Source organism: Rana temporaria, chromosome 8, assembly GCF_905171775.1.
Source record: "Rana temporaria chromosome 8, aRanTem1.1, whole genome shotgun sequence".
Lineage (NCBI taxonomy): Eukaryota > Metazoa > Chordata > Amphibia > Anura > Ranidae > Rana > Rana temporaria.
The window spans coordinates 68908678-68920200 of NC_053496.1; the positions used below are offsets into that span (position 1 = coordinate 68908678).

Here is an 11523-nt window from a genome sequence, read left to right on the forward strand (position 1 = left end):
TGGGGTGGCCGCTCGGCGCTCCCTGCTGTCGGTGACTCGGCGAGCGGGCGGCCTCCTCCTGGCAGCTCCGGACTGTGAGGTCACAGTCCGGAGCCGCCAGGAGGAGGCCGCCCGCTCGCCGAGTCACCGACAGCGCCGAGCGGCCACCCCAGCCATGTCCACCAAGGACGGTAAAGTTTACCGTTTGGGTGCTGATGCTAAAAGAAGCTGTGGGAGCTGGGCTGATGCAGCGAGACAGGGGGACGAGCAGGCAGAAGGGACATCCACAGGGATGCAAAGATGCCTTCTCTCACAGACAGGACAGAAGTAACAGCAACTTGAAAAGGAGCGGGCGATTAAATGTGAGTGTGTGTTCTCCACCGGCACCTCAAATCCTGAAAGCCTTTCAGCACTGTCACTTTGTTCCGACACTTTTGCCGAAGTTCAGTGATTGTACTAGGCTGCAATTGCCCTGCTTTATCACCAGCTAGTATAAAAGCAAATCTTGTTTTTTTTATTTTTTTATTACAAAGCTAAATGCATTAATTACCAGTACAGTAAATGCATGCATTAGATCATAGATGACTGATCTAATGCATGCATTTACTGTACTGGTAATTAATGCATTTACCTTTGTAATAAAAAAAAAAAACAAGATTTGCTTTTATACTAGCTGGTGATAAAGCAGGGCAATTGCAGCCTAGTACAGTTTACAACCAGACATAAATTACTTATTTGCCATAAGATTTGTGAAGGCAAGCTCAGAGTAACTCAGTGCCTTCCTTATTGGCTCCTGCATAGCATGAGTGGGGGGGATGCAAAAACCATTCTATGCATTGCAGAGAAATCCGAGCCATGGCTCCACTGCCTGCACATTTTTTTCTTGATTACTGTAGCTGTGAAGTGTCCCCTCGGCCCGGGCTGTCGGGGGAAGCCCCTCGGTCCATCCTATATGACAGCTCTCGGTGTCTCCCCCTCCTACTCAGCTTGTAGGCAGCAAGAATAAAGATGGCAGCCCGGCAGCTGATGGCTGGAACCAAACTTGGGGGGAGACAGAGGAGCCCGGCCTGCTGCCCCTCCCTCGGCACTGCCAGGCCGCTGGTGTAGACGGGCCGCACTGTAGTCATGGCAACCACGCCGGCTGGCCCCGCATTTCCCTGTGTCAGTGCTAATCATATGTATTTGTGCCGGCCGGGTCCTCACTGCTTCCATCATAAGCGGGTCGGAGGATTCCTGGCAGATCCCTGTAGCCGGGGGTGCAGCGGGCAGTGGGATTCCCGTACACGGGGGATTCCTGGAAGTGTTATTATTGGTAATCCTCTTGGAGGGCCAGAGTGGATGTTTATATAAGGGGGGGGCGAAAAAAAAAATTCTGCCCCGGGCGCCCATAACTCTGGTTACGCCACTGGTCCCGAACCCGAACTTTTTTTTCAAAGTCCGGGTTCGGGTCCAAACCCGAACATCCAGGTGTCCGCTCAACTCTAGCCACAATATATGACCAGTCCTACAGTGAATCTGACCTGAACTAAGATTGTCTATGTAGTAAAAAAAAGGAGTGTTGGTGGAGTGCTAGACCCAAAGTAAAGAATAATCAGGTATGGTCTTCAGTTTTAAGAGCCATCTCTCTTTCATATGGATTATCTCTATGGTTCCTCAGAGCAGTCCTAAAGTAATGTAAAGGATGAGAGCACCACAAGTTTGTAATAGGTTCAGTTCAGATTTATTTCTCTTAATAGAAGATCAGATATGAAAAAGTAGCACATTTTGGTGACTCACAACTCCCACTTTGTCAGGCCCAAGACAAAAGACAAAAGAAAACATGAAGCAATATCCATAGAAAGATCTAAAAGTAGTGAATACATTGTACTCATGATATACAGTATCTAAAAAGAGATGACACTATGTATTAGAATGTATTTTTTCTAGTGACACAATCATTACATTTTAATACACAAACAATACTGCTTTTACTTTGCGACGCACTGCTCCATAATAATAAATTCGATATTCTGACAGTTTTGGACATGCATTATTTATCATGTGTGTTTACCAACAACCTCTACTCTATGGGGCTGATTTACAATTTATGGGATTTTAGAGAATTTTCCCTTAGCTTACTGATTGAGGTGAAGCTCTGCTGATCATCAGCCAATCAGGTGCAAAATAAAAAATCAACCTCTTTGCATTCATTGACTATCTCTTCTCCTATCACCAGCATCCAAGGTACACAGAGCATATGGCATTTATTGTAACACACATTTGTTAGGAATATTCTTACATTGTGAGTACACCAGACTGTTTCGAACATTGATGAGGTTTTTGTTAATATAATATAATTCATTATTTTCATGGTTTCAGGCGTTTTCAGTCTCTTGGCCAGACATGTGGTCTAATACAATTATCACCACAATCAGTTTGTTCCATCCCACCACTATGTTGGTCAACAATTTATGTATATTGAAACTCTTTATTATGGTTCTTATGGCTTCTCTATATATCTGATCATGAGTTGAGATTATAACTTTTACAGTAGGTGACATTTATTATGTGGGTTAGTTAGATTATTTTTTTACTTTACTTTATTTTTATTTTTTATTTTTACTACAATACATAATTATTTAAATTACATGGGTCATCGTTTATGACTTTAAGATACATGTATAGTTTTCTAAATGTTATAATATGTATTGTTTTCCTTTAAATTGAATAAATAAAATGACATACATATGCCTATACATCTTTTACTGGCTTCTCCATTTATGTATTATGGCTTCTAGCACAAATAACAATTGACAAACTATCTGTTTAGATGTATTTTCTACTTTTATATCCATCTATTGACATCTATGTTATCTTGTCTCTTTGCCCTGATGAAGGGGGTGTTGTGAGCCCCTGAAATGCGTTGGTTTTATTTTTTGATCTTTTGTCAAGTTTAATAAATGTATACTTATAGGGCCTAATCCTCAAAAAACTGGCGCAACGTAACTTTTTCCATTTAAGTTACACCGCCGCAAAATCTCTAAGTGCCCGATCCACAAAGCACTTACCTAGAAATTTTGAGCGGTGTAACTTAAATTGGGCCGGCGCAAGGCGTTCCTCTTCTCCAGGGGGCGATTACCATTTAAATGAGGCGCTCTCCCGCGACGGCCGTACTGCGCATGCTCGTGACGTCATTTTCCCGATGTGCATAGCGCAAAATTACGTTACGTCGGGCTTTGTGGATTGCGACGGGACAATAAAGTTGCGTCGGGTAAAAAAAAAGATACGGCGCCAAAAAAAAAATTGAAATTTAAAAAAAATCGCGTCGCGAGCAAGAAAGGTCTGTTTTTACAAGGTGTAAACAGTTTACACCTTGTAAAAGCAGCCCTAATTTTGCATTTGCAAAATATAACTTTTGGAGAAAAAACGAAGCTGAAAAGCTTCGTGGATCTCTGTAAGTCCTAATTTGCATACCCGAGGCGGCATTTCGACGCTAAATGCCCCCAGCGGCGGATGCGGTACTGCATCCTAAGATCCGACAGTGTAATTCAATTACACATGTCGGATCTTCGTCCTAACTATGGGAAACTGATTCTGTGGATCAGTTCCATAGTTAGGACCAGGGATACGACGGAGTAACAGCAGTTACTCCGTTGTATCTCTTTTGAGGATTTGGCCCATAGTACCTATTATCACTCTGTGGTGCTCTCAACCTTTACATTTTTTGTATCTATGGTCATTTATGAAATTTAAGTGTTATGCCAATCTCTACTCCTCACTAAAACTCTAGCATTTCAGAGTGGAATGATAAGTATAACCTAAAGAGATGTTCAGGCTCCCTATACAATCTGAGTTTGAAATCCATTGAAAATTATTTAAGAATCCAAGGAGATTTAAGCAGCCCATACATGAGCCCAGCATGTTTAATGGGAAAAAAATGACTTGATTCCACTATCCACACACTCAATGAGACCACCCTGCTGTGATATTGCATTCTAATAGCTGGGAGACTTCTCTGCTGTCAGACTACACTGATCAGCACTGCATGCAATAGTCTACAGTGCAGATCGAGCAGGAAAAACCTGACAGGCTGGTTGTACAGAATTCAATCAGTAGATCAACTTTTGTGCAACCAGCCTGTCCTTACATGGATCATTGCTGAAGTGGACAAATTTTGATTCATGTATGGCTGGCTTTACACAGGCATTTATTTAAATACTTTAACGTACCTCCACTTTAGCACCTCTGTTACACTTTAAAGTGAAAAGTGATCTGATATACAAAGTGTATGTCCAGCATCCACATATAAGCCCTAAAATATCTATTTAATATTTAAAATCTAAAGCTTTTTTTAAATCATATGATATATCTAGAGCTGCAAAGTAAACTGCTGACATCCTGACATTATCACTTTCCATATGAATCACACAATTAGAAAATTTTTAGTTGCTTTTAATCTGTTCTGCACATTAAGCAAATGATTGAATGAAGTATGTAGGAGCAAAGGTGTGTGAGAATGCTTGAAAATACATTTTCACTGTGGTTGTCGTGTAAGCAGTATAATCAAGGATGATTTTTCAATTTAGGAACACACAAAATTGATTTTGAATGAAAACATGTTTTTATTCTTATCATTATTCAGATCAAATCAAACAAACTACAAATATGTGTGTTTTCATCAAAGCTAAACTCCACAAATGTGATAATTTGTTTGATTCTAAGCAAAAGTGATATGTGGGTGGCCAACACTAAATGCCAATCATATGTTTGGATTACATCTGTGAACAGACAGGGAAAAGGGTTGTTATTTTCATACACCAGATAACTTAGAGGCCACAATAAAGAAGTCAATTGGCTTAAAATGCATTACAACCTGACCAGGCCATTTTTTGCGATACAGCACTTCATCGCTTTAACTGACAATTGTGCTGTCGTGCGACATTGTACCCAAACAAAGTTTACATCCTTTTTTCCCACAAATAGAGCTTTATTTGGTGGTATTTGATCACCTCTGCGTTTTTTTTTTTTTGCGCTATAAACAAAAGAAGAGCGACAATTTTGAAAAAAACACAAGATCTTTTACTTTTTGCTATAATAAATATTCCACATTGAAAAAAAAAACAACAACAATTTTTTTCCTCAGTTTAGGCCGATATTTATTCTTCTACATATTTTTGGTAATATAAGCATATATTGATTGGCTTGCGCAAAAGTTATAACGGCTACAAAATAGGGGATAGATTTATAGTATTTTTATTATTATTATTTTTTTTACTAGTATGAACACAAGATCTGTCTCTTCTCCCCTGAGAGGACCGGGATTTGTGTGTTTACACCCACAGATACCGGTTCTCGCTTTGTCACGAGCGACCGCGGGTGAGCGGCGGTCATCGGAAATTCGAAAATCGGAAATCTGAAAACCCTAAAATTCGAAAATCTGAAATAATAACTAACTAATAATAACTTAACTATTACTAACTATTAAATTATAGGTATTGGAATTTCCTTTCAGATTTTAGTGAACATAACGAATACTAATTTATCCGAAGTTACGAATTGTCCAAAATAACGAATGCTGCATCTAAACGAATGGAACATAATGAATTCATAATAATTAATAACAATAATTATAAAAGGTTTTGATTATTATTGATGTTATTCATTTGTTATGTTCTATTCGGCATTCGTTATTTCAGATTTTTTTCCTAACATTTAGATAAATTCATATTTGTTAAGTTCACTAACAGCCAGATTTAAAAAGGAATTTCCAATACCGATAACTTAATAGTTAGTAATAGTTATTATTAGTTAGTTATTCTTTCGAATTTTCAGATTTTCTTTCTTATTTTCGGACTTTCTAATTTACAAATTTAGGAATTTTTGTATTTACAAATTTTTTAATTTATGAATTTACGAATTTTTGAATTATCGAATGATTTCAGGATGGTGAGTGGGAGAAGATGGAGGAACATCCATTCCTCAAATCTTCTCCTCTGTTAGTGAAGTTTTTAAGGGTCTAGAAAAAAACAACGTTTTTTTCAACCCAATCATTAAAACGGCCTTGCCTACACACGATCGTGAAAAAAAATGCTCTAGCAAAGCGCGGTGACTTATAACACTTCCATCGGCACTATATAGGGAAAGTTCCATTCAGATGGCGCCACCCTTTGGGCTGCTTTAGCTGATTTTGTGTTAGTAAAAGACGATTCGCGCTTTTCTGTCTGTTACAGTGTGATGAATGTGCTTACTCCATTATGAACAGTAGTTTTACCAGAACGAGCGCTCCCGTCTCATAACTTGCTTCTGAGCATGCGCGTTTTTTTCACGTCGTTAAAGCCCACACACGACCATTTTTTACAACCTTAAAAACGACAACATTAAAAACGTTGTGGAAAAATAGAGCATGTTCGAAATTTTTAATGGCCATTTTTTAGATCGTGAAAAATGCTCTGAAGCCCACACACGATCGTTTTTAATGACATTAAAAAAACCCGTAATTTTTAAGAACCCGAAACACGGTCGTGTGTATGCGGCATCAGTGTTTTCAGGTTCAAAGCTGTCCTTCTCCTAGGGAAGCAGCTAATCAAGCACATTATGTGCACCGGAGGGTAGCGGAGACAATGGAGGTCTAATAGACGGCTAATTTCTCCATAAAGAGGACCTGCTTAATGCTATCACATAGAGGGCTTGTTAGCCATCTTGTGGTAGCAATAAAGCTAAATTCAAAATAAAAAAGGGAAAAAATGATGACATTTAATAAAAAAAAAAAAAAAAAGTAACCCTATCACCCTGAACACACCTACACATGCAAAAAAAAAGGGTGCACACATGTTTGCAAATAGCGACTGCACCCACATGTGATATATCACAGCAAACATTAAACCAAAAAACACTTATGTGCTGCCACAGACTATCCAAATGTGACATAAAAACTATGTGCAAAAAACATCAGCTGCTGCAAACCACCCATTGTAAGTTCACCACCAATTAAAATATATAGGAGCAAATGTGTTGTGCTGCTGAAAAATTTATTAATATAAATTATATTCTTCCAAATGTGTCTTGTAGTGCCTCAAAAATACATTTACACATATAGCCACATGTAATGCTTCAAGTCACTCAATTACAATCCAAATAATATGAATATATGCCCATTAAGAACCCAAATAAACAGTCCACAATGACTTCATCCACTTTCAGTGTTGGCCCATGCATACACAGGACGGGTAGTGATTCCAGGTGCTGCAAAACAACACTCTTCCACACTTTGCTGCTTGCATGCCACTTTTTCAGAGACACATAGGAGCTGCCATAGTGTAGTATTTCAAACCACAAACAAATGTATTATAAAATGCACTTACAATAATTAAAATGTCTAGTGCACGTATACACCACTGTTATTTTTTATGTCAAATTTCAATTTAGTTTTAGTGATAATCTTTTGACTAAAATGCAATTTTAGTTTTAGTCGTATTTTAGTCATCTGAATTTTTTTAGTTTTAGTTGTATTTTAGTAGACAAAAATCTTTTAGTCGATGAAATGGTATACACAATGTTAATTCAGGATCTGCGTATTGTCACTAGATCACGTGACTTCATTAAAAGTCTATTGCCTATTGATAATTTTAGGTACCATAATTTTTTACCATTTTGAGGCTAGACATATTTGTTAACTTTTTACTCCTCACTACCTCATCATTTACTTTGAAAAAAAGGGGGATTAAATTGTTTGTGTGTGATATAAGTTGTTTTGTGTATTCCTTCCTGAAAATATAGATTTGATTAACAGCAGTGCAAATATCACGCAACATAAAAAATTGTAATACTATAATTTTCTTCTACAACGCCTTTACAACGTATGTAAATATATAATATTCTGGGGGTTGTAGGTAATTTTATAGCCAAAAATTCAGATTTAATCATGTATGTGAAAAAGGAAATATGCTCAATAAGGAGAAGTTTATGAATGCTCTAGATTTAAAAATATTAAAAACAATTTTGGAATTACAATAACTTGTTCAAGCTTATATGACAGGCATCACTAAATGGCAGAAAGCGGCCAGGACCCGTATCGAGTTACTGTCCTATCCAGACCACTATGGTCAAATCATTTATGAGACAGTTTTTCCTCCAGTCTCCGCTGATGTCATTCACACAGAAAAGCAGAGTGCAGGAGGCACAGAAGCACTGGACAAATAGTAGGAGTGGGAGTTACCCAAGTTAACTTTTTAAGTTAATGGGCAGTTGTTATGGGCTGTCCTAGCAACCAATCAGCAGCTTGTTAATATGAAAAGTCAACTCCGGGCAGGTCCTGCTCCTAACATCCATCCAATGCTGCTGTGCCTCTCGCCCTCCGTTCTACTGTGTACCGTGCAAGGGAGGAAAGTGATGGATGCTAAGACACAGCTGTAAAATACTGGGGTGGTAATATGAAGGGGCAGAGCAGAACATCACTGTGAGGGGGTGTGAAGGGGGCAATGAAAGGCACTACTTCGAGGAGGTGATGTGAAGGTCTGCAAAGGAGGTCACTTCTGTGGGGGGGGGGTGATGGGAAGGGGTGCAAAGGAGGACACTTCTGTGGGGGGGGGTGATGTGAAGGAGGGTGAAGAAGAACACTGCTGTGGGGAGGGATGTGAAGGGGAAGGGGGGGCAAAGGAGGACACTGCTATGGGAGAGTGATGTGAAGGGGTGCAAAATATGATGCTGCTGTGGGGTGGTAAAGTGAAGGGGGCAAAGGAAGACACTGTTGAGGGTGGAAGGTGACATAAAGTGATGCAAAGGAGGACAATGCTGTGGGGAGGGGTGCTGTGAAGAAAGCAAATAAGGACACTAATATTGGGGGTGTGAAGGGGGACATAGGATACTACTCTGGGTTTGGGGTGTGTTGATGTGAAGGGAGGCTGAGAACACTACTGTAAAGGGGATAAAGAGGGAGGTTATGTGAAGGGGTGCTGAGGACACTAATGTGGGGTGAGGGGGTGTTGATGTGAAGGGAGGCTGAGGACACTACTATAAAGGGGATGGTTATGTGAAGGGGGGCTGAGGACACTACTGTGAAGTGGAAACTGAGATTTAAAGTGGAGGACTGTAATGTAAATGGGGGACTGAAGACACTGATGTAAGAAAGGGGTTGTGATATAAGAGGAGGGGGGTTGTGATGTGAAGGAGTCATCGTGCAAACATGCAATTCAGATCTCTGCTATAAGATCATTTTTCTGACCAGAACTTTACTTTAATACCCCTGTTATATGAGATTTTGGTGATTTGGTTTAGATCTACTTAAAATGTAATAATGTATTAGAGAGGATTATATCATTCTATACAATGTTATGGGAGTTTGGCGGTGGTAGTGACGGCCACAAAATTGCTATGTAGTCATTTTGTTGGCATTTATAATCCTCACTATTCATATTCAATTCTGTTCCCAACTATACAATTTGGTGGGGTGCCAACTTATAAGTTTATACAAATTAGGATCCAGTAACTTCACTGTTACCACCAGAAACAGATTTTATACCCAACATTTTCTTAAAAGCATTTGTAAGTTTCCTGTTCCCCATGATCAAAATTAAGGAGTTTATTGTTGGGAAACTAGCAGCCACAATGAAGCAGAGAGAATAGAATAAACTGCCTACTTCTGAAGAGGATCCATTAAATATAAAATTTAAAGCTGCATAGAATATTAAGTAAATAAGTAACAGAGAGGTAACCGTTTTTGCAGCTGATAAGTGAGAATTTATTTTCCCAGTGCCAGAACCTTCACTGTTCTGTTTCATCCTCATCATATGCTTGCAGAGAGATGTGATGATTGCCCCAGCTGTAAAAAAAATAATGGCGAACGCCACACTGGAAAAAAACATGTACATCTGAAAAAGACAACCACACCTGCTCTTAACGTCGAAAGAAAGTGCTAATGTTATGTTACTTGTAAAATTAGTAGCGACAGAGGAAACTGCCATGTTTAGGTCCCAGTAAGCTGGTATGCCGGCAGAACAAGACATAGCAAAGGAGAGTATTAACATCCATGGTACCATTCTTGGCAGCTTTGTCTTGAGCTTTTGGAAGAGCGCCCCACTGAAATTAGCGATCTTCACGCAATAGTAAAAACATAGGCAGGTGGAGCACCAAAGACTACAGAATGACAGTAAAGTCATGATGGCTAATATGGAGTTGATTACCCATTTGTGATAAAGAAATACTGGATACATGTAGAAGCAGACCTCGTTAAATAAAATTGCCCCTTGAAGAAACATGTTGGAAGTACTTATACAGTTAATGATTACATCACAAGGGTTGAATTTATATATCTTCAGCCAGTCTAGGAAATGCACTAATAGGATGAATGCATTGCCAGTTATCCCTGTTAAACAGAATACACTGTGCACAGTCAATATAATAACAGAGTGTAGATCAAGCATCATAAAGCTAGAAAATATAGATAGATTTTTCTGACTGGCCTATATGACAAAGAACTGTATCTAGTAATGGTGTCCCTGGGTTTTATGAGGTGCACTAACAACAGATCACTGTTGTACTTTTTACTTTCAAAGTATTGATTTCATTCAGTAAAAGATACCACATTCAGTAAATGATGCCATTCAGTAAAAGATGCCACATTCAGTAAAAGATGCCATTCAGTAAAAGATGCCAAATTAACACGCCAAATGTTCAGGTCTTTTGAAAGAATCCTGAATGTGAATATTAAAGTAATTCAAAATTTTCCTCTTTATGAAAAAAACAATGAAAAAAATGAGTTTCAGAGTTCAAAGTTGCACACATTAATTATCACAGTGAATTAAAAAGTAAATCAAGAGAATTCAGTGCCAAATACAGAATCTCTTCAATGTCTCGTTACCAAACATTAAAGTTTTGGATCTTTAAAGATGAAACAGAATGCCACAGCACTCACCAATTAACTTTAAATAGTATTGTTTATGGATGGTTCTTGCTGGTTTCTTATGGTAGTAGAGATGAAAGCACAGGCACAAGGATATACTTCCCAATCCAACTGTTTTCTTATACAGGTAGCATAGTTCCACTTCGGTTCCAGAGGGCAAACATTTGTTTCCTCTATAAAATGAATGCCTTGTTTATTTTGTTGGTTAACACTTTTCAACAAAAGTCTAGAATCTTGCAATGTCTTCTAGTGCTTGATGATAAAGTCAAGGCCAGCATTTTTGGGCCAAGCTATAGCCTCTGCTCCTGTCTTGAAGTAGTAAGACACGGTCTACTTTTAACTAAGCTCCTAAATCTATTTAATTTTCTAATCCATGTAAAGGACAAAAACATGGGAACAACAGAATATTTGCAAGTCAACATATGACTTTGTTTTTAATCCTCTATTACTTACGTTTACCAAATACAAACAGTGTGGTTTCCTTAGGTATTTCCTGTGTTTTGACTCACAAAAACAAAAGAAAAAAAAAAGTCATAGAAAAAAACTGCAAAATTCACAGTATTATTTTAATTACATACAAAAAAACTCAAAGCGAACCTGACCTAAGGTGCTTAACGTAACAGGTGACTGCAGTTACTTATATTAGTATTCAGATCAGTTCTTGTTCC

General features: G+C 38.5%; 1 protein-coding gene across 1 annotated transcript; it reads right to left on the bottom strand.

Annotated features, from left to right (window-relative positions):
- Positions 1-9422: 9422 nt before the first annotated feature.
- Positions 9423-10112, bottom strand: LOC120910683 (taste receptor type 2 member 39-like). The gene has a single exon (XM_040322435.1). The coding sequence runs from the start codon at positions 10110-10112 to the stop codon at positions 9429-9431; it is 684 nt and encodes a 227-aa protein (XP_040178369.1). The 3' UTR covers positions 9423-9428.
- Positions 10113-11523: the final 1411 nt, after the last annotated feature.

Bases quoted from the DNA above. Each gene is read 5' to 3' on its own strand.
- LOC120910683 (XM_040322435.1), bottom strand. From the start codon at position 10,112: ATGACTTTACTGTCATTCTGTAGTCTTTGGTGCTCCACCTGCCTATGT.